This window comes from Acomys minous, assembly GCF_964271855.1.
Source record: "Acomys minous genome assembly, chromosome: 15".
Taxonomy (NCBI): domain Eukaryota; kingdom Metazoa; phylum Chordata; class Mammalia; order Rodentia; family Muridae; genus Acomys; species Acomys minous.
The window spans coordinates 47472585-47495939 of NC_140497.1; the positions used below are offsets into that span (position 1 = coordinate 47472585).

At 45.4% G+C, this 23355-nt stretch overlaps 1 protein-coding gene across 1 annotated transcript in view; it reads left to right on the forward strand.

Moving 5' to 3' along the window:
* Positions 1–15758, forward strand: part of SH3RF1 (SH3 domain containing ring finger 1) — a 164458-nt gene extending 148700 nt beyond the window's left edge. The window contains exons 11-12 of the mRNA XM_084760661.1: positions 4014–4366; positions 13343–15758. Coding sequence (XP_084616787.1) covers positions 4014–4366; positions 13343–13511 — 522 coding nt within the window. The 3' untranslated portion in view covers positions 13512–15758. The remainder of the gene's footprint in view (positions 1–4013; positions 4367–13342) is intronic.
* Positions 15759–23355: the final 7597 nt, after the last annotated feature.

The following is a 23355-nucleotide window of genomic DNA, read 5'->3' on the forward strand; positions in this document are numbered from 1 at the left end:
TTCTGTGCTTGTCTTTTTTTCCTATCCTTTGGTGGAGTGGTGGAATTACCAGACTCTTTGGGGCTCTTACTGTGTCCAGCTAGCCCCCCAAATAACAAAGACAGAGACCTAGTGATCTATTAAAAAAAAAACAAAACCAAAAACAGCTTTAGCACAGTAACTGGACAGGTACTATTTAAACTAATTTTCTTTTCTTTTTTTAAAATATATTTTATTAATTTATTCATATTATATCTCAATTGTTATCCCATCCCTTCTATCCTCCCATTCTTCCCTCCCTCCCATTTTCCCCTTATTCCCCTCCCCTAAGACTGTGACTGAGGGGGACCTCCTCCCCCTGTATATGCTCATAGGGTATCAAGTCTCTTCTTGGTAGCCTGCTAGCCTTCCTCTGAGTGCCACCAGGCCTCCCCATCCAGGGGACGCTGCCTGTTTCCCAGCTGCCATCCCAATAAGCCATCCTGTTTGAGATCCTTCAGGCCACGCCCTCCTCCATCTTCTTCCTTCTCCTCCCTGGCTTTTTCAGCCCCAGCCTGGTGGTCCCTACCTAAGACCCCCTACCTGAGAATCAAAGCCCCGCCCACCTCTATTCTGACCAGCCACAGCCTCCCGCCTTTCTTTAAACCACTCAGAGAATATAGGTGTGGCGTACCCGATATCCTGCATATCAGATATTCACATCAATGATTTATGACAGTAGCAGAATTACAGTTATGAAGAAGCAATGAAATAATTTTATGTTTGGGGAGTGGTCAGCACAGCATGAACTGTATTAAAGGGTCCCAGCGTTAGGAAGGGTGAGAGCCATTGCCCTAGACCCCACCCTCCTTGTTTTTGAGATAGGATCGCTGATTGGCTCTGACCTTTCCCAGGCTAGGTTGGCCCTCAAGCTTCTGTGCTCCAGCTGTCTTCACCTTCCCGGACTAGCGTGCTTGGGTTTTCACATGCGTTGTGAGGACTACACTCAGATCCTCGTGCCTGTGTGGCCAGCACTTTGCTAACTCACTTTCCCCATGAGGCTAAAGGAGTCTTTGTTTTGAGGCTAAATTTGAACAAGCCTGTGTCCTGCTTTGGATCTTCTTGTGTGCCTCTCCCAAGCAGCTGTGGTGATAGGGTTGTGTCACCAAATCCAACTGGAAACTACTTCACATATAAAAGTACCGCTGATCATCGGCTGATTGGTTTTTGATCCAGATAACTTCCCTTCCCTTTTTTTTTTTTTTAAATGTAATACTGTTTTAAATCATCAAATCTGAAATGACTCTAAAAAACAACATTTCATCTGGGAATGGAAATCCACAGGAGATGAGTTATTAGGGTTCCCAGTAAAATATATACCCCATTTTTTAAATATATGCTAATATTAGCTCTTCTAAATCACTTTACTGAAGTGTAGACTATTCATTCTTTCATGTTTTCTTCTTCCCTGCCATTGCGTTTTGAAATAAACAAAGGTGCCCTTAGATAATAAATGTCTGAACTTGCAAAATTCTCAAGTGGCGCATTGTTCTTCTAATAGAGAAAAACATCAGGATATGATATAAATAGCACAGCTCCTTGGCACTGGGGCCTCATCTTTTCTGTCTTGGCACCCCCGCCCCCTACCTCCTCTGCCTTCTGCTCCATGGGTAGTCGGCATTGGTTGATGATGATAACACATCCCTTAGAAGTCATTAAAGCAAGTTGTGTTTAACGTGTTCAATCATTTCCAGTGAACCAAGTCGTCTCTCTTCTTAATCAGAAGCCGCTCCCTGAGCGCAAGTCGCTTATCCGATGCTCTTCCCGAGAGAGCCCAGATCTGAGCTCTTAGGCTGTGTCTGTAGCTGGGGCTTGCTAAGCTTGTAATTTATCAACAGGCTGGATGTTCTCAGTCAGTCTGTGGGGTCCCGGGGATTAGACTGTGATTTCTCACATCATGACAAGAATAGCTGAACGCTGCATCTGGCAACCTTAGGAGTAGACGCTATCAAGACACCCTGCGCTTTTCCCCCAAGCAGAGATGCCCAAGCAGAGTAGCCACAGACTTGGGGATCAGGCTGCTTCACTGATGACTGTTTTACTTCCTCTGGATTTGGGGAACCAAAAACATTCCGCCCTGACCTTCCATGACTGTTACCCATCACATCCCTTTATCTTACTCCCTTGAAGTATTTTCTTGGGGTCTCTCCACTTCAGTGGTGCCTTGCCCTGTCCCAAGGGATGAGTGAGATGCAGGGGTGTGCACTGTACCGGGACTACACCCAAGCAGGTGATCCAAGTTTGTAGCATCATTTATTGCAATGTTGACTGTCCGATAAGAGAATGAAGCCAAACCCAGCAAGATGAGTTGAGATCAGATGAAAACTGCAAAAGGCCCTTTCTCCATGTTGGAGAGGGCTAAGGAACCAGAGGGTTCTGCTTACCTGTAGCCTAGCCCTGGAGATGACCCCAGCAACCACTTCCAGCCCCTCCCACTTTGCTTTTCCTATTTTCTAGCCCATAGAGTACCACACACTCTGAACAATGTTTGTAAGTAGAGACTGTGCTGTTGCGGGGATGCTTGCTCACCATCAGATGAGTGACTGCTCCTGGCTCCTCCTGCTTTCTGCCGTTCTGCCTCTGGTGTAGATAGTCACTCTCCAGTGGGATTTTTATTGAGCCTGACTAACTGATATGACCAAGAAGAATCCCTCAGTATCTGTCCCATCTTCTTCTTCTTTTTTTAAAGATTTATTTATTTATTTATTTATTTATTATGTATACAAATCTCGTTATAGATGGTTGTGAGCCAACATGTGGTTGCTGGGAATTGAACTCATGACATTTGGAAGAGCAGTCAGTGCTCTTAACCTCTGAGCCATCTCTCCAGCCCATGTCTCATCTTCTTTTGAACCCTTATTCCACATCTCTGTTAGTGGGCTTTCATCCTAAAGAGACACTTCTCCATGAAACATGACATTTTCAGGCAGTGTTTCCTTTCAGGGGACTTAAGCTGACGTTTGAGTAAAACAATGTCAGAGATTTGACGACGACGACAACAGTGTTAAAACCCTGGTGACTGGAAAGGATACTGGCAGATTTTGAGAATAAAGTGGTTAATTCAATATCTGGCTGCTTTCCCCCCTTGTAGCGCCAAAAAGGAAAGTGTCAAAAGAGACCAATTCAGCATGTGGTATAAGGCTGTTGGGGAGGAAAGCCTCTTATTGTGCAATTGCTTGCAAAAAATAAAAAGAAAGAAAGAAAAAGATATGAAGATACTGGTGCACTAAAGCTCTGCTTAAAATTTTGTGGTGTTGTTTTTGGGGGTTTGCAATCAAGGAGGTACTTACTTTCGCAGTAGAAGTGGCTTGGCTTCTGTCGCTCTGGCTGGTTAAATTTAATCAAGGCGGTGACATGTAAGAAGTGCTCTAGCCCTGGACTCCGATCAGAGCATCTTTGCTGAGAATGATAAGGCTCCAATGTGTTGACGTGGGGTCAAGTGTTGTCAGGCTCGTAGTAAACTCAGCACACAGTTGGCCCGTGTCAATAATCAGAGGGCGGGCAGGAGCTCAGGAAATTAGACTCATAATCCGAAACTTCCACTGGGTTCTGCACATATCTATTTGTGCCTGTGCGGATGTCCGCGGACAGATTGTAGTTCTTGGCTCGCTTTCTACCGCATGGGGTTTGGGGCTAGAACTCAGAGGCAAGCTCCTTTACCCCTTGAGCCGACTGCTTGCACTTTGATCAAAGTAAAATACAGATTGATTTTTTTTTTAATTTTTAAATTTTACATGTTTTTAATCTGTTCATCTTGCCGCCCCAGTAGAAGATAGTAATAAACAAGAGAAATGTCCAACACAAACAGAAGCAGGCGGGAGAAGCAGTCACAAAAGGTCAGGTTAACGTCACACAAAGGCTACCCAATAGGTAATGAATAACCACGACGCAACCAAAAAGGGAAAACAGTGCACTGCAGATTGCAGGAGCAACACCACAACTGCTGATCTCCAACTAATATCCATGTTTCTTTTCTTTCTTCCCCCCCCCCCCAGAAAGAAAAAAAGGGTCTACTGAAGCTGCTTTCTGGCGCCTCCACCAAACGCAAGCCCCGCGTCTCCCCTCCAGCCTCACCTACCCTGGATGTGGAGCTGGGAGCAGGGGAGGTGCCCTTACAGGGAGCTGTGGGTCCTGAGTTGCCGCTAGGGGGCGGCCACGGCAGGGTGGGGTCGTGCCCCATGGATGGGGATGGCCCAGTAGCCACCGCGACAGCAGCCTTAGCGCAGGACGCTTTCCATCGGAAGACAAGCTCACTGGACTCCGCGGTTCCCATCGCTCCACCGCCTCGGCAGGCCTGTTCCTCCCTGGGTCCTGTCATGAATGAGGCCAGGCCTGTGGTTTGTGAAAGGTGAGCCCCACTTCTCTCTCTGAGAGGAAATAAGAATGCAAATACCAAATCTTAGGCTGGACATTTTATTCTGATCTAGAAGATACAATTTTGTACAATGCCGAAACGATAAATGACGTTCAAGCTCCGGCTTTATTTTATTTTATTTATTTATTATTATGTAAACAGTATTCCACCTGCATGTGCACCTGGTGGCCAGAAGAGGGCGCCAAATCTCATTACCATGTGGTGGCTGGGAATTGAACTCAGGACGTTTGGAAGAACAGGCGGTGCTCTTAACCACTGAGCCATCTCTCCACGCTTTCTTTTTCTGCTCGCTACAGCAAACCGTTCACCTGGTCTCACACCAGCCTTTTCCCGTTGTCTCCAGTTAGCGGCTCTAGATTTGGTCTCCAATCTAGCGGCTCTAGATTGACATGGTATCTGTCAGTCACTGTAATCCAGTGGTTGTCAACCTCTTAACGCTGCGACCCTTTATACAGTTCATGTTGTGGCGACACCCCCCCCAACCATAAATTTTCATTGCTACTTCATAACTGTATTTTTGCTACTGTAGGAATCGTAATATAAATTTTTTGGAGATTGGGGGGGGGGCAGGTCCCAAAGGGGTCGCGACCCACAGGTTGAGAATGGCTAGCATCCTGTCTTTTTAGAGCTTACACTGTACCTGCTAGAGGTAAGGCTCCCAGCCCAGAGATCCCCCCCACCCCCCACCCCCATCTCCTGAGCCGGAAGAACCGTGTAGGTTCAGATAGCTCTCTTGGTTCATACATTCAGAATGATGAGCATTCTTACAGCGATTTAGGCTTTGCACGGTGCTTACAAGTGGGAGTTCTGTTTCATGCAGCTGTGGGGGGTGGGAAGGGAGGTGTCTAGGCCCGCTAAGGAAGGAAACATACTTAATACGACACATGTCTACCAGGATTATAAAGCCTAGAAAGTTAAGCACTCTTTGTTACCCAAGAGAAGTCACACAGTACACTCAACTTACTGCTCTGTTTTCATATGATGTAAACAGTTAAGCCTCATCTGTTTTCTTGTTTCTGAACACGTCACTCTCCCTAGACTTGAGGTCCCTAGACTTGAGCTTTGTAAGATAAACAGACTTCTGGGTTTTTAGAAGTGTTCCTTTTGGTTGGCATTCTCCGCGTTGCAGGGCTGGTGAGTGTGGTAGTCATCTCCTGTGGCCCTGGCTGGTCTCAAACTCCTGAACTCGAGCAGCCACCGTCCACTTCAGCCTGCCAAGTGGCCGGCACTGCTGGTGTGTACCGCCACGCCTGGCTGTGTGTAGTAGATTTGAGATTTTTTTTTACAGTGAAATATTATACTTTAACGCAGGCTGGAGAGAATGGCTCAACAGTTGTAAGTAAGCACTCACTGTTCTTGCCGAAGACCCAAGCTCAGTCACCAGCCCCAGGGCAACTGATGCCTCTGGCTCCTTCCTGCAGTCCTGTGTACACACCCATACACAGTCACATACACATAAATCTTCAACAACAACAACAACCAAACAAAATGACTTAAATTCACTTTCCTTTTGTATTTCAAACGGAATTATATGAACATTTGTAAACTATGAAAGTGGAGAATAAACATCGAACAGCCTATGTTTATAAAGTGTACTTTAGTATGCATGTTTCGTAAAGAGATAAAATAATTCTCTGTAGTCCTGACCGACATAAAGCCAAGTTTGAAAGGACACATTACCCTAACAATGTTCCCTCCCTACACACAGGTCCTTCTGTGTTTGCACTTATCCATTGTGCCACTCCACAGAGCTTTGAAACCGAGTCCTGGCTTCGCTTCGCTTTGATTCTGGAGTCAGCCTTTCTCCTGAGCTCCACTGCCGCTTTCCAGGCACAGCGCCTCCTGTCCCTGGAGCTAGGCCAGTTACTTGTGTACTTACTTTCAGGCACAAAGGCTCGCTCTCTCCCTCCAGGCATTGATCTACAAGTTTCCCTCACGCCCCGAGGCCCTTTACTCTCCCCCCCCCCCCGCCCCCCCATTCTCCCCACCCCCAAGTCCTTTGTAGAATCTGTGTGGCTGTTCGCCGCTTCGCTTTGCCCGCATTCTCCCTGGGCCTTGGCTGGACACCATTGCCTGATTGCCACCCCCATTATGCCTTCCTTTTCAATCGCCAGATGTCCTTGATCTTTGTGTCTTCTGCATTCCCGTTCTTTTCCTCAAAAAAAAAAAAAAAGCTCTTTCTAACAGCAGGCTCTGCCTTTCAGGCCATCTGAAAGGCAAGCCACTAGCCAGACAGGTGATGGCGTTTTGGGAATGAGGGAGGCACATTGGAGAGGGAACACGTAAGAATTTAATGACGGGACAGATGGACAGGGGCACTCTAGAAATCTCTGGCAGGTTTTTATATAGCCATTTCAATTTTTAGGAGAGGGAAGGGGGTCCTTAGAAAAGATTTCAGCCCAACTTTATGTTTTTATAATCCATATGCTCAATGGAATATTAAATGTAATAGCCAGCCCCAGCCGCTGTCCATAGCACTTTGCCTTCACACAGGGGTGGTAATGATATTTATTTAGCTTGGATGCTTAAGTCGGCCTGACTGTTAAAAAAAAAAAAAAACAATGGGAAACTGGTGTGGTAAAGCGGTCAGTTATGCAAGCGTGTCATTTAAGGGTTACCTGGTTGCATATTTTAAAACTTCCAACAGGAGGAGAAACATGCGGTTCAGAAAGCACCTGAGTACTTCGTCCCTTTGCACACAAGGCACAGGGCCGAGGCAGCACTGGCCTTGGCAGAATGCAGTAGCCCGGGGTTTTCTGTGTGGGACTTTGTCTACAGAATTTCCAGGAAAACATGTTTCAGAGTGTTAAGGCAGAATGAGCCCACATTCATCTGCAGAGTGCAGCAGGGCCACGCGAACGTCCCCTGTCCCACACAACCCTATTTCATAAATCACCAGAGCGGGAGGCAGCTCGCCGCTGTCGCTGGAAAGGAGCGGTCGGTCACATGACACGAAGAGGCGCAGTCTCATAACGAGGAAGGATGAACCTTGAAGTGTGTTGACAGGTCTTGGTGTCAGCTGAGAGAAAGTCTCCTGGGAAACAAAGGGATTCTTTTGTGTTTGTGTGTGTGTGAGAGAGAGAGAGAGACAGAGAGTGCTGCAGAAAACAAGCGAGAAATAGAGTATTCCAGAACGAGTATCCTGGAGGCAGAGGAAGTGTATAATTGATGACAGCCGAAATAATAGAACAAATATATTTAGACTCTCTTTATAGAGGGATTGAGGGAAAATGATTGGGAAATTGCAAAGTGAAAGCAGAAAGAAAATATTTCAGGAAAGATGGACAATAAAAGTGCATGTGACATTTCACACGCGCGTGTCCCCCCTACACCACCCCCCCCCACACACACACAGGGGTGGGTGGCAGGCTTAGGAAAGCATAGTTGGACACCTTTCCCTGTGTGTATTTTAAAAGTTTAGGAATTAAAGCAGTAACCACAAACCCTAAATTGGAAAAGAGGCCATGGTCTTTAATCAGAGATTAAACTAGCGTACGTAGAAACATACAAATTGGACAGTGGTAGATTTATTATAGCAAGGCAGTCGGGCTTAGCCAGTGTGATGAATGTTTTTGGACTTTGCACACGATACAAAGCCAGCTAGTATGGTTTTGCCAGTAAAATACTTAATTGGATATTAGATTGCTGTGGCAACTGGCAGGAAGCAGTGAATGGTTACTCACCCGGACCCGGTTGATAGAGTGCTTCTCAGAGTCACAGGAGGACGCCTTGCGGTCTTATGGGAGGGGTGGGGGGGGGCAGGGGTGGGGGGGGGAGGACGAATTGCGATCATATGGGGTGCGGGGAGTGGGGGCGGGAGGGTGCCGACTAGAGATGACAACATGTGAACAACAGAGAAGCCAATGAGGTCAGGAAAAAAAAAAGTTGACAAATAGAAAACTTTATACTAACAGAAGATTGCCGGGTGTTAGAACGCCACGGCACACACCCCGGAAGGGCGGCATTGTCTATGGCGTGCCTTCTTCACACCACAACAGGAATCTGTTTCTCCTGGTCCATGGCGTGTGCCTGTCATAGCCACCTACAGCTGAACCCAGCCAAACGTGTATGCTTTGTTCAAAGAGACCAATGCACTTTCCCACAACCAGAATGCCTGTTGGCCTTTCTCTCTCCTCCTCCTCCTCTCCTTTCTCCCCTCCCCCTCCCTTCCCCTCTCCCCACATCGACCCTACCCCTGCTCTCTTGCATAGTCACGTTCGCTCCCTCTCTTTGTCTCACCTTATTTTTACTAATATTTCCATTATTTTTAGTTATTGAATCATCCCGTTTTTTTTAATTGTGTAAAATATGGTTCATCCAGAGCCAGGCATAATGCAGAGCGTGAAGTATCTTGGAACACTCAGTCCTAATTGGGATGTCACCATCAAATCCCTCCTACAGGGGCTCAGGAAACCCTGAGGAGGCAGAAAGAGTGGAAGAGCCAGAGGGGATGGGGGGGGGGGGACACCAGGGAAGGAACTGCTGTAAAAAGAACTCTCAGAGACTGAGGCAGCATGCCTAGGGCGTGCACGGGCCGACACCAGGTCCTCTGCATATATTTTATGTCTTCCGGTTTAGTGTTTTTTTTTTTTTATGGGATTCCTGAGTGTACAAACAAGCGGGTCCCTGACTTGAGTGCCTTCTCTTGGACTCTTTTCCTTCTGTGTGTTTGTCTTACTCAAACTCTGATGTGTTAGTTTTTGTTTTACCTTACTAAATTTCGTTTTGTGGTATCTTATTATTAACTCTTAGGTAGCCTTTTCTAGTGAGGCACAGAAAGGGGCGGGGGGTGGGGGGGTGGGGGGGTGGGGGGCTGGCTCTGAGTGAGAGTGGAGGTGAAAAGGAACTGAAACAGCAGAGGAAGGGGAAACTATAACCATGATATACTGTGTGAGAATAGAATCTATTTTTCAAGAGAAGGAAACATAAAACATAGCTACAATTCTCCACTGTTCAAAAGTCCCGGCTGCCTTTGCGTTGGGCATTCCTCACTGCCCCTCTCTAGCCTGGATGTTTCTTCATCCCACACTGATACTGTATCCTTCACAGCATCCCTGCCCCTCCCTGTTTCCCCCCCCCCCAAGACCCCGTTCTGCTTTCTCTCCACATGATGGTTTCATATCAGTGGAATGCTAAAATAGCTTTCCTTTCTCCTGTGGCTCTTTCTCTCAGCATGCTCTCAAGGCTCCCCCTTGTTATAGTATGTCAGAAGTTCATTATTTTAAATGTTCATTTATTTTTTTTAAAGAACATTGTACTTTAAAAAAATGCCTACTATGTGATTAGATAATGTTATTCATTCAGATGTGCTTGGCCACGTGAGGCAGATAGAACGCATTCGAGATCACCTCACCCCACAAGTCGAGAACAAATGAGAACACAGATGGTAAAAAATACATTGTGGGCTGTGCTAAGTGCCGTGAGAAAGACACATGGGGCTCCCCTGGGATTTAGTCAAGCATGAAATTACTTCCAGCCACGGGGCTAGAGGTTTCACAGGGGAGATTTGGAGCCAAGTCGAGGGAGATTGATAGGGTGTGGCTGGGCAGAGTTCTTGTCAAAGAAATTCCCAAATGCAAGGAGGGGAGCTGCGTGAGCCAATATGTGGAGTCGGAGGAGTGAGGCTGTATCTGAAGAGACACAGGCTTCTGGGAGTGTTTGGAATGTTCGTAGCAGCTATAAAGCAGGATTAAGGCGACATCATTGAGGGCTTTGGGTAGCAGTGTGAGGGTTAGCCTTACAGGCACCGAGAGCGCGTTAATGGTTTTGCACCGTGGGTACCTGCTGGTGGAGTTACTGAATATAAATATTGGAAATCTCTCTCTCTCTCTCTCTCTCTCTCTCTCTCTCTCTCTCTCTCTCTCTCTCTCTCTGTGTGTGTGTGTGTGTGTGTGTGTGTGTGTGTGTGTGTGTGAGTGTGAGTGTGTGTGTACATACGTACGTACTGGGAACAAGAAGGAGGCGAAGCACAGTGCTGCTGTCCACCAGGGTGCCGAGGATGACAGTGGGGAGGACTAATTGGAGTCAGCTTTTGCTTTTTCGAGACAGGGTTTCTCTGTGTAATAGCCTTGGCTGTCCTGGAACTCTCTTTGTAGACTAGGCTAGACTCAAATTCACATCGATCCGCCTGCGTCTGCACTCTGAGTACTCGATTAAAGGCGTGCGCCACCATGCCTGACTCTGGGTGCAGCTTTTGGAGATGGCTCCGCAGATGCCGGAGAGTGTAGCTTTGGTTCAATACATTCAGAAGTGCCCAGGATCCGTCTTCACACAAAGCGGAGCATAAACGCATCGAGGCGGAGGGTGGGCGGGGCAGCAGGTGTAAGGGCCTTCGCAGCTGCGCCTAACATCTGTTTGTTGGTCTCTGTAAATACTCTGCTTGGCAGAGCTTGGTGGTGCCTGAGCTCACTGGGCTGTCCTGCCAGCGTTTGGCTCTCAGGAGCTGTGTGAGAAGTCTCAGCATAAACCACTTGGTAAGGCCCGAGGCCAAGGTCTGAGCTGGAAGGCTTCTAAAGGGGAGTCTCTCGCCGCTGCTGCACCTGGCAGTCCTCACACGGTGCGCACTGTGTCACAGTTTCCGTTATGCGCATGGCTTCTCGCTCCGCCCCTCCCCTCTGCCTTGAGGTCTATAACTTAGCAATGAAAATGTGCTCCCACTGGGAACTTGGCAGGGAGATTATGTTCTTAGCCCAGCAGCCATTCTAGTTTGGGGGTTTTCTGACAAAATTGGTTTAGTGCATTTTTATAAAATGCAAATATTAATCTAATTCACTTCAAGCTTTTTTTTTTTTTTAATGATTCTTGGTTCCATTTTACCTTAAAACAGCTAGCAGACTGCCAGTCCGAAATGTATCTCGTGAGAGATCTACCAAGAATATGCTTTCAGCCAGTGGTACATTTCCCTCCAGAACTGCAAAGCTTTGCTTAAATTTTAACTCGCCCCAAATGGCAACTACATCATTGCTTTTTTTTTTTTTTTTTTTAATGTGGATTTTTAGCCTGTTGGCACCAGACCTGAGAAATCACATCTGGGTTCTTCCTCTAGCTCGCTCCACAATGAAGTTGTTAGTTTACTTCTAAAGATGTCATTGAAAGGGTTCCAAAAGCTCTGTGTCATTCTGAAGTGTGTGAGCACTCAGTGCCAGGACGGTCATTAGCTTGTGGCCTGAGTTCACTTGCTAAGTGTGGGCTAGCCCACTCCTTAAAATTCCCCCTCGAGATCCCTGTGCACTACTGAGTAAGGTGTATGCATGAAGTAGAAGCTGGCATTCTGGTGTTAAACTATATGTGTCACCGCACCGAGGACATCACTCTTATAAATCTCGTTATACCAATTGGCCGATTGTGGAACATAATGTCTGGTTCATTGTAGCCCCATTCTCCGGGCAAGGGAACTGAGTCAGTGTTAGCTGGCTCCAAGTTAAAATACGCTGAGTGGCCATAAGGACTCTGTCGGTCTCCTGTCACCCACAGTGCCTTGCTTTTCCCTCCTGCTCTGCACTTGGTTTGACCTCATCTGCAGACTCTGAGCTGGCTGAACCTTTCCTAGGAAGATAAACCAGCCCAGTTGCTATGCTTTTGCTGGAGACCTTGGAAGGCAAATTGGTCCCTGTGCCCCAGGGAGCTGAGTAATTGTTGGACTGCTACTTAGCTTTTGTGAGGAAAAAAAAAAAAAAAAAAAGAGACCGCTTGCTGTGGTCTTTCCTAATGTGGGTGGATTCTGGCTTTTATGGAACAGGGGGTTGGAGGGAGAACCAGGCTATAAAGATGCTTGTGTGGAGCTGGAGGGCCCAGTGTTAAGGCAGCTCCTTCACGTCACTGTTGACTGGTTTTTGGAAAGAGACCCTCTCGTGGTACGTCATTAGCCTTTCCAGCTGATTTCCCCAGTCTTCAATTACCCGGCCTCAGAAATCACACCGTCACTTTTGCGCAGGACATCCCTAGGCATTGTAGGAGGAACTGTCCAAGCATGAGAATAGAACAGCTACCACATGCTGCCACTGCCAACCGTTTCGATTGGGAAAAGCAAGAGGAAGGAGAAAGATGATGTCTAGTAGAGGAGGGGGGGGGACAGAACCCCAAAATAAGTCACCTCCACCTTCCTTCCTTAGTTCCTAATCGTAATCCTGCATTAGAGACCAAGGCATCAGGACAGGATAGGTGATGCCAACCCACAGGGCTGGTGGGGCAGTTAACCGCTGGCTACGCCTCTTTTCACACACATCTGCCTTCAGAACTAAGGACGAGCGGATAGATGAGGAGGAGAGGAGATTGGAAGAGCAGCATCATGGCTGGTCACGGTGGACAAAGTTTGAGCCCACAGCTCTCTACTCTCTGTGTAGACCTTGGGACCTTCTTCCCAATGGAAGACTTGGCTATGTAGGACAGACAAACTGCCTCCCGGATAACAAATACAGTATAAGGGATTCAGAAGGCGTTCTTACAGATGTAGCCCTAGGCAGCAAACCTGACACCTCACCACTCCTGCTCACGGTGTGGCTGCGGAGCAGACTCCATGCAGCATGTACAGGAAGCGAGTCATAGCTTGATCGCCTCCTCCCTCCCTCAGAAGTCAAATCCATTTGCCTCATCCTAGGGTAGAGGGTAGGACAGAAATGGTTCCCCTATTAAGAATCCATACAAAACATATCCTTAAGTAGGGCTAAAATACAAATACTGGAAGCAGACAACAGTGCCCCTCCCTGTGTAGATAACTCAACCGCACTTGCCTGTCCATCACTGGTGGATTAAAGTGAATTATCTAGATTCAGTCTTTGTTACTTCTAAGCCTGCTAAATAGAAAATCAGTGTATTTTGGGTTGTATGAAGCCATGTGAATTCACATGTAATCTGTTTTTGTCAAGGGACTGAACAGACTGATGGCACACCATTTTTTGTTGTTGTTGTTGTTGGTGGTGGTGATCTGAACAGTCTACTTCTCTTTTGTAGGCACAGGGTGGTGGTTTCCTACCCTCCTCAGAGCGAGGCAGAACTGGAACTCAAAGAAGGAGATATTGTGTTTGTTCATAAGAAACGCGAAGATGGCTGGTTCAAAGGCACATTACAAAGAAATGGGAAGACGGGCCTTTTCCCAGGGAGCTTTGTGGAAAACATCTGAGGAGACTCAACACGGAGAAAGCTTAACGCCACGTCGCATGACTAAAAGAGCACAAAGCTGTTTCATAGAAAGAGCACATCTGTGGCTTCGCAGATCTTCACAAGCTGAGCAGAGGATGGGCACATGACTCCAGAGTCCTGGCCTGGGTTCCCCAGCAGGCAGCCTGAAGGCGGCCCGTGCCTGTGTGCGTTCTGTCACTCTGGGCTCTGATGTGTAGTGTGCCTTGTACTGTCTAATGGACTATACAGATAAATGTCTTTTTTTTTTTAAAGATGTATAACTAAATGGACAATTGTTTACAAGGCTTAACTAATTTATTTGCTTTTTAAAAACTTGAACTTTCTTGTAATAGCAAATTCTTTGGATTATGATTTTTTTAAAAAAATATTAATTTATGAAATGACAGTTGAGGAGAAGCTGGGTTCGCTCCTGTCTGTTGAAAGCAAGAGATTCTTTTTGACATAGGATTCATCTCCCTTTCCCCTGCTCACTGCCCTCCTCCCCCATTATATTTTCCTTATTTTAGACAAAAATGCCAGTTTTCCAAACAGACAAGTAAATCAGGACCAGTAAGGACCTGGGACAAAGGCTCTCGCTAGAAGAGGTAGTAGGGCCCCCGTCTGTCAGCCTTGACGAGAAACCAACCTGAAGACCTAGTCCTCAATTTCATTTTATGGGTTTTTCATTTCCCTCGGATGAAATGGGTAAAGTGAGAAGGAAAATAAAGCACAACCATTGCCTGACGATGCGCGTTCGTTTGCTGGCACGAGCTGCCCAATGCATTGGTTGGAAAGTAAGAGAAATCCACAAATTGTAGTCCACTGTGCGTGAATGGCTCTGAGACGTAACCCCCATCCTAGCCCCAAGTGATGTGCATGCCCAAGACACAGTAAACATTTGTGAGACAGTGGTGGTAAGAGACGCACTCATGTTGAAGTTGAAGGCTGTAAGAAACACTGTGAAAGTTCCCACTCGCCCATTGTGATCCTCTGCCATCTTGCATGTGTTTCCGGATCCCCACAGTGATATGGACTGTGCATGGTGTGTATATGTCATTGCAGTTTTCACTCAGAACTGACCAATACAGGAGGCTTTAAAAAAAAAAATAAACAGTGTTCTTTTTCTCTACCCCGCCACCACTACTGACCGAGATGTCTTAAGTGTGCTCGCTCCCTCTCTGGTGAAGGCGCATGGCAACCCGCACGACCAGTAGTTCAGTTAAAACGCTCTTTCATGTGTGTCTTCCCAGTGGACGGATGCAAAGGGAGAGTTTCTCCAGGAGAGCACTCACTGGCTCCTGTCACTGCGCGGAAGCTCTCTGCAAGGCTTGCCGGGAGTGGCTGTGCCCACACTGTTCCACTGTGGCAGAGCCCAGCTGTGCCTGTCTTTTTATATCCATCCTTTGATGTCGGTGCTGTCTTCTTCCGATTTCACCCCGGCCCTGGGTGTGCATAGTCCTGAAAACAGACAGGGGAAAGACATGTTGCTAGTCAATGAGGTTGTTCACCAGTTCTCTTCTGAGTAAGTTAAGTAAGTCGGTAAAACTGCCAACCAACCTTTCCCTTTTTGTTTTCCAACTCTAAGAAAAAAAAAAGCAGCTGGGGAAAACAATGGCGTGGGCTGAAGAATCACATAATGGCAAGAGGTCCCGTCGTCTTAAAAAGATATGTAGTGTGGTTGGAAATGGAATCATTCCTGTTAACCTTTTTTTTATATATATATAAAGACACTGTATATTATATTCCTTTGTGTTGAATTTTTTTAAAAAAATACTTGGATATTCATGTAATATATAAAGGTTTGGTGAAATGAACTTTAGTTAGGAAAAAAAGCTGACATCAGCTTTTATCTGTGTGAGCTGACACCAATGTGTCATAATATTCTTTATTTTGGGAAATTAGTGTATTTTATAGAAATTTTAAAAAAGCAAAAAGACTACTACAAGTTAGGATGATTTTTTTTTTTTACCTGTCTTTTCTCCATATTTTCAGCTATGTGATTGAAGTATCCTTGGTAATAGCTTCCTGGTATAAAGTTGGTTAAAATCTCATCTGTTGGTAGATCATTAGGTGATAAAATGTGTGGGTTTTCTATTGGGTATTTTTGGAGACAGTAGATGGATGTTGTAACAAGGGCTTGTTACACAGTGGTGGTTATGGTAAAATTACAATTTATTGTTCCTTTTATGTTAGTTTTGAGGACTGGATAAAAGGTTTCATTATTAAAAATTGATGTTCAACCCTTCTATGCCTTTTGTATCAATCTTTGAAGTATTTGCTCTTTAAAATGAACAACAACAACAACAACAAAAAAAAACAAACAAACAAACAAAATCCACTTACAAGTGGAGAGGTTGCTCAGCTGTCAAGAGCCTGTCCTGCAGTCAGGTATGGTGGGGCATGCCTTTAATCCCAGCACTCGGGAGGCAGAGGCAGGCGGATCGCTGTGAGTTCAAGGCCAGCCTGGTCTACAAAGTGAGTCCAGGACAGCCAAGGCTAACACAGAGAAACCCTGTCTCAAAAAGCCAAAAAAAAAAAAAAAAAAAAAAAAAAAAAAAAAAAACAAGAGCCCATCCTGTTCTTATAGGGGACCCGGATTTAGTTCTCACGTTGGTCAGCTCACAGCTGCCTGTAACTCCAGCTCCAGGGGACCCAGTACTCTTTTAATCTCTTCATCCATTACATAAACACATACATGCACCCACATCAGGGGATGTGGTGTGATGTGATCTTTTAAAAAAAAATCGTCACTTTTGACTTGATTCCTAAATGGTAACACTTTACATTTGGCTCAGACCAGAAGTGCCTACTGTAAGGGTCAGTTCAGCGGTTTTCCTCTCAGACAAACTATATTTGCATAGTTCTCCAAGAATTTAAACTCTTTGAAGGGTGCTTGGGTCTCACAAGACAGTGTGTGACACTTGCTGAGCTCCATAGCCCAGCAGGTGCTTGATTTCTATGTGTGGGGGCAGTGGATCCGGAAGCTAACACACGACTACAGGTCTGCTGTGCCCTGGGAACGCTGTGCTTCCTCTGCTTACCATGATTTTATTTCTTTTCTTTTTTTAAATTGTATTAATTTATTCATATTACATCTCAATTGTTATCCCATCCCTTGTATCCACCCACTCCTCCCCCCCTCCCACTTTCTCCTTACTCCATTCCCCTATGACTGTGACTGAGGGGGACCTCCTCCCCCTGTATATGCTCATAGGGTATCAAGTCTCTTCTTGGTAACGTGCTATGCTTCCTCTGAATGCCACCGGGCCTCCCCATCCAGGGGACATGGTCAAATATGGAGCACCAGAGTATGTGTGAAAGTCATACCCCACTCTCCACTCAACTGTGGAGACTGTCCTGTCCATTGGCTAGATCTGGGTAGGGGTTCAAAGTTTACTGCATGTATTGTCCTTGGCTGGTGCCATAGTTTGAGCAGGACCCCTGGGCCCAGATCCGCCCATCATAATGTTCTTCTTGTAGGTTTCTAGGACCCTCTGGATCCTTCTATTCCCCCATTCTCCCATGCTTCTCTCACCTAGAGTCCCATTAGGATGTCCTCCTCTCTGTCCCACTTTCCTGGTAAATGAAGACTTTCAACATAATAAAGACTATATACAGCAAGCCAATAGCCAACATCAAATTAAATAGATACTCAAGGAAATTCCTCTAAAATCGGGAACAAGGCAAGGCTGCCCACTCTCTCCATATCTCCTCAATATAGTACTTGAAGTTCTAGCCAGAGCAATAAGACAACAAAAGGAGATCAAGGGGATCCAATTGGGAAAGGAGGAAGTCAAATTATCCCTATTTGCAGATGATATGATAGTGTACATAAGTGACCCCCAAAATTCCACTAGAGAACTCTTTTTAAAAAAATATATATATATATATATATATGTTTTGTTTTTCTTTTTTTTTTTTTAGATTTATTTATTTATTATATATACAGTGCTCTGCCTGCATGCACACCTGCATGTGAGAAGAGGGCACCAGATCTCATTATAGATGGTTGTGAGACACCATGTGGTTGCTGGGAACTGAACTCAGGACCTTTGGAAGAGCAGTCAGTGAGTGCTCCTAACCTCTGAGCCATCTCTCCAGCCCCCACTAGAGAACTCTTACAGCTGATAAACAACAAGTCAGTAGCCTTCCTATATACAAATCACAATTGTGCAGAGGAAGAAATTAGGAAAACAGCACCCTTCACATTAGCCACAAGCAATATAAAATATCTAGGAGTTACTCTAACCAAGCAAGTGAAGGACTTGTTTGAAAAAAATTTCAAAACTCTGAAGAAAGAGATTGAAAATGACATGACAATATGGAATGATCTCCCTTGTTCGTGGATCAGGGGAATTAACATAGTAAAAATGGCCATCTTACCAAAAGCAATTTACAGATTCAATGCAATCCGTATCAAAATACCTCACCGTGATTTTAATCTCCCTGGAAATGAAAGGTACACGTAAGCCTTATTTAAAGAGATACTGTTTTCCTTTGACTTTAGGTTACCATATCAAATCACTTGTAAGAATTAAAGATCAGAGACCCTGGGTCGTACTGTGGCTTTGCTAGATGCTTCCTCTGTGTGGTTACCTGTGTCAGCCAATGATGACGTAGTCTCTTCCTGCAGCTGCCCTATGAATCCCACTGGTGAATGTGAGGCCCAAGGAGAAAGTGTCACTGTTTGAAAAGTCTGACTTTTCTTTTTTCTTTCTTTCTTTCTTTTTTTTTTAGACAGATTCTTTCTAGAACTTGCAATGTAGACCAGGCTGGTCTCAAACTCACAGAAATCTGCTTCCCTTCGCCTACCAGAGTGATGGGTTTAAAGGAATGTGCCATATTCTGTTTTAATGTGTCATATTGGTTTCATCAAGTTTTAGTCAAAATATTTTATCTCCTCCATGTAGGGAATATGATATAGAATTAATGCCTTTCCAGGCCTAACTGCACTCAGAAGGAACAAACTAAGGTACTGTTTACAGGAGCTACACATTTAATTTTTTTGTTCCTATAACAAAGGGACATTTTCTATTTCTTGCGATGCCATTTCATTGTTTTAGCCAGGCTGCTTGTAGGCTCCTAGGCTTAAGCAGGCCCTCCTGACTCAGACTCTCTCTACATGGTCCCAAAAGCTAGAACTGTAGACACAGATAGCCATGTTCAGCTTAGGGCCACGTTTTTAATGCCTTTAGAAGTTCAGTGACATTTTTTAACCCAAGATGACAGTGCTAGAACTTAAGTTTGGAAAGAGCTGTTAATAGATGCTTAAAGTTATTTAACTCCTTATGTGTATCCATGGGAGTTTATTTTTTTCATCGTTTTATCTGTGTATGTATGTGTTTGTGTGTGCTGTGTGCTGCGTATGTATGTAGTATGTGCACTACAGCATGCATGTGGAAGTCAGAACAATTCTTTGGCATCAGTTTTCTCCTATGTTTACATGGGTTCCAAGGATTGGACTCAGGTTGGCAGGCTTGCATGGTAAGCACCTTTACCTGCTGAGCCATTTCTGCCCTTTTTATTATTATTATCACACACACAGAAAAACACACATGGTGCAGGGGTTGTGCAGGACAATCAGGAGTCAGTTCTGCCACTGTGTGTTCTGGGTAGCTGACTTGGAACACCATGCTTACCCAGCAAGTGTTTTCACCCACTAAACTATCTTGCTGGCTCCTATGAAGTTATTTTTTGTAATATGTTTTAAACCAATTAAACTGCCCCTTATCAAGTAGGGTCCAACTGAAAGCAAACACTCCAAGAAAGGAAACCTGTCTGTCTGCCTCTGAAAATAAACATGGGTATACTTACAGGTGAGATTAGCCAGTGACCACGTTTGGCAAAGGGGAGTGACAATCATGTGCATCCAGACTGTGGGGAGTGCTAGGGACTTTGCTCTGCCTGCTCAATCAGCCCTTATCATCAGACACAGGAAGGGGCTATTTACTGAGAGGTGACCAGCCAAAGTAAACAGTGACTGTTTTAATATACACTGTCTCCAGTGTGTTTTCCCATTACAGTTAACCCTTGAACAACTCAGCTCTGAACTGGGCAGATCTGCTATATATACAAGATTTAGAGATTTGTAACAGTTTGGATGGGGGAAAAACATAAAAAGACAGACCACAAACCCAAACAATATCAAATAACAACAACAAAAAGAAACATACCGTATGTGGATAACAGTCTATCATTTGCCACCATAAAAATACACAAAGATCTGTCATTTAAACAGTTAAAAAATGTACTAAAACTTACACAAACACAGACTGTCCAGGGAGCTATTTTCAGCTGAAATGAAGGAATGAAAACAGGAAAAACAGAAATGCTCATAGATGTAAGATGCAGCATAAATCATAACTGCATGAAAGCACCTGCAGTGGATGCTGCAGCGGTCCAGGAGCCACCTGCTGGTGCTGCTGCAGCAAGCCCAGGAACCGAACCACCTGCCTAACAATGATGTGAGCGTGTGGTCAACACGTGAGCCTTCCTCTTGCCAGAGGTTAGTTAGTGAGCATTAGTCCACAGTGATGGCACACAGTGTTCGCACATGTTTTTCTCAGTGTATAATATGCAAGGGGTGTGTGTGTGTGTGTGTGTGTGTGTGTGTGTGTGTGTGTGTGTGTGCGCGCGCGCACGCTGTAATGGACTGTTGTGTCTGGAGTGAGGCTCGCAGTCGTCTCTAAGCTATGGGTAGTTCAGTCTTTGGAAAGTTATATATTTATGACTCCGTGAGGAAGTTGGCACCCCTGGCACCTACACTGTGAGCACATTGTTTAGGTTTGCATTTCACAATGCCATGCATGTCTTTCACAGTACGGATTCTTGTCTCATATAAGGATTGGGGCTTCCAGTAATGGTGCAGAGGGGAGCTGCAGTTGACATTAATCTTTGAGTCCCCATTCCTTATATTTGTACAGGATCAGACTAAGCAGTGCTAAGGTACTATTAAGTCTCAAAGATAAGGGCATTATCCCAGCTACGATCAGTGGGCCACATACTACGGGTATGGCTTTCGCCTTAGACAAAATGTTTGGTTCTAAGAGGTCACTGACCTTGGAGTTGCTGCTTTCAAGGCTGAAATGCTTGCAAAGGTATCTTCAAAAATAAAAATGAGACTCTAGAGTGAGAAAGCCTTCCTCAATATGACTCAACCCCAAAATCTGTAAAAGAAGAAAAAAACTACTAGCTACAGAAAATTTAACGTAGCTGCATGATAAAACACCATAATCAAAATCAAAACCAAAGATAGGGAAAGTGTAACTTTGGGAGTTGAACGACCCTTTCACAAGGGTCACCTAAGACCATCAGAAAACACAAATACTGACATTAGACTCATAAAGGTAGCAAAATTACAATTGTGAAGTAACAACAAAATAATTTTATGGTAGGAGGTCCCCACCACATGCGGAGCTGTATTACAGGTGGCAACATTAGGAAGATTGAGAACCACTGATCTAATCCCCTAGCAGATAACAAGATAGTGAGTGGCCTTTACGTGTAAACAGCTTTGAAGAAGAAGAAGAAGAAGAAGAGGAGGAGGAGGAGGAGGAGGAGGAGGAGGAAGGAGGAGGAAAGAGGAAGAAAACCCAAAAGTGAAATTAAGCAATGACTTGTGACAGAAACTGCCTTTGTCTCTTATCTTTTCTCCTCGTTATTAACTAGTATCTGGGGTTAGTTTAAAATCTCATTTTGCAATCCTCCTGCAAGTTGAGTACAGCCATCTTCCTAGCTGGGTTTTGTTGTCATTGTGTAGGGTACAGTTTGGATGTGTAGCCCAGGCTGGCCTCAAACTCAAGATCCGCCTGTCTCAGGCTCCCTAGTGCCAGGATTCTAGACACATCCTGTCCTACCCTACTCTACAGGGCCCTTGCTGCTATAAGTTAAAGTGTTAAAAGACTGTTCTTAGGGTAGCTACACAAGTCATTTTGTGTATTTGTTGCTTTCCACCCCTCCTTCAAGTATCTCAGGTAGCCAGGGTGATTGCAGTTCGGCAACTATCTTGAGGCACATTTTGTATTTTTATGAGTGGGCCATGCAGATATTGCTACAAGAAGAGCCAAGAGAAGCTCAAAAAAAATCATGTTTATTATACTCACAAGTTCTAGAGAGTTGAAGAAGCAGGGTGCAATACTCAAAGCCATTAAAGGGGAATAAAATTAAAAACCAAAAACAAACAAACAAGAAAAAAAATGACTTGGAGTGCTCATCAGGTAGAAGACAGCAGCAAAGGGAGCATTTAGGCTGGTGCTTATGTTGGATTTTTGCAGGAAATCCAAGTTGGACAGGATGAACAGTTAGAGTAATTTCAGCAGCTTTAGGCTGTTGGGGTGGTCTCTTGATGCTTGGCACCTGGCCCTTGGCAATGAAGGCACAGGAATGCCGGGGTGCCCCTGAATAGAGGAGATCCAGTGCCAGTAAGGGTTGGTTAGTCTGGGTATCAAGTGCTTGTTCCCGCGGGCCCTTGATTACGTTTAAGAATGGCTCAGTTCATAAAGGAGCAATTTCTAACAGACTCAGAAGAGAGAGACAGAGACAGGCAAAGACAGAGAGACAGAGAGGATGTATGTCTGTGTTTGTCTATGTGTCTGTGTCTGTGTGTGTCTGCATGCCTGCCCAAGCAATAATGTGCATATGAAAGTAAGAGGCAAACCCCAGGGGCCTGTTATTTCCTATTATATATAGGTCCCAGTGACCAAACTCAAATCATCAGGCTTGGTGGCAAACAACTTTATCCCCAGAGATATCTCTTGAGCTCTTCTCCTTTTTTTTTTTTTATGTCGACACATCATAACATACAGAAAAACTGTAAATGTACATAAACTACAAAGCACCCTTAAAAATGGAAGATAATCGTGTACAGATAAAGACGGGGCTTGAGGGTTGAGTGTCATCCCAGCTAAGCGCCATGCAGCCCAGCACCTCCATAGCACACCAGAGGCCCTGGCTTCTGTCCCCCAGTGATGAGGAGAAAAAGAAGAAAGCTTGAGATCATGACAAAGTAGCAGGCTTAATGCAACCTGAATTAGTCCTAGGTGGGCTTCCATATCAGGAAAAAAACCTCTTCAATTAAAGCCTCTATGCTCTGGTCTCTTTCCACTATCAGCCAGGCTGTTATTCACAGAAAGTGGCTGCTGGTCAACAGTAAATTACCAGTAGTCCGGCTCTGGTGGCACAAGGTGTAATCCCAGCACTTAACTGACGGAGGCAAGAGGGTCGCAAATCAGAGGACAGTCTGGGTCTAGAATTAGAATGAGATGCAACACTCCAGCCAGGAAAGTGAGTAGGTTAACTACAGATCTTCACCTCTCTGTCCACTCCCTCAAATCCAACTCCCCAGTCTCCCCCCTAGCTCAGCAGCAGACCACCTGCTGACACCCCCCCCCCCCCCCCCCGTGCCTCATTGCTTTACTCTGGCCCCAACTCCAGCAGGCACTCTCTGGAAACCCACAGGCACTCCAGCGGGCAAATCAGGTAGGCTATCTGCCGAACTGCACGACTCCAACCTTTCTCAGTGCCCTAGTCTCATCTCCAGCTTTGTAGCAGACCACTTGCTTTGGTCTCTCCTCCCTCTCCACCCCCATTCCCAGAGACCCTTGCTCAACCAGGTTCATTGCTGTTCTATTTATTCATAATAGCCAGAAGTTGGAAACAGCCTAGATATTCCCTCAACAGATGCAGGGATAAAGAAAATGTGGTGAGTCCTCTTTCCCATCTTGCAAGATGGCAGGTGAAAAGGCCGAGAAGCCTGACACGAAGAAGAAGCCTGTGGCCAAGAAGGCTGGTGGCGATGCTGCGCCCCCCGCCGCCAAGGCCGCCAAAAAGGGCGACCCTAAGGTGAA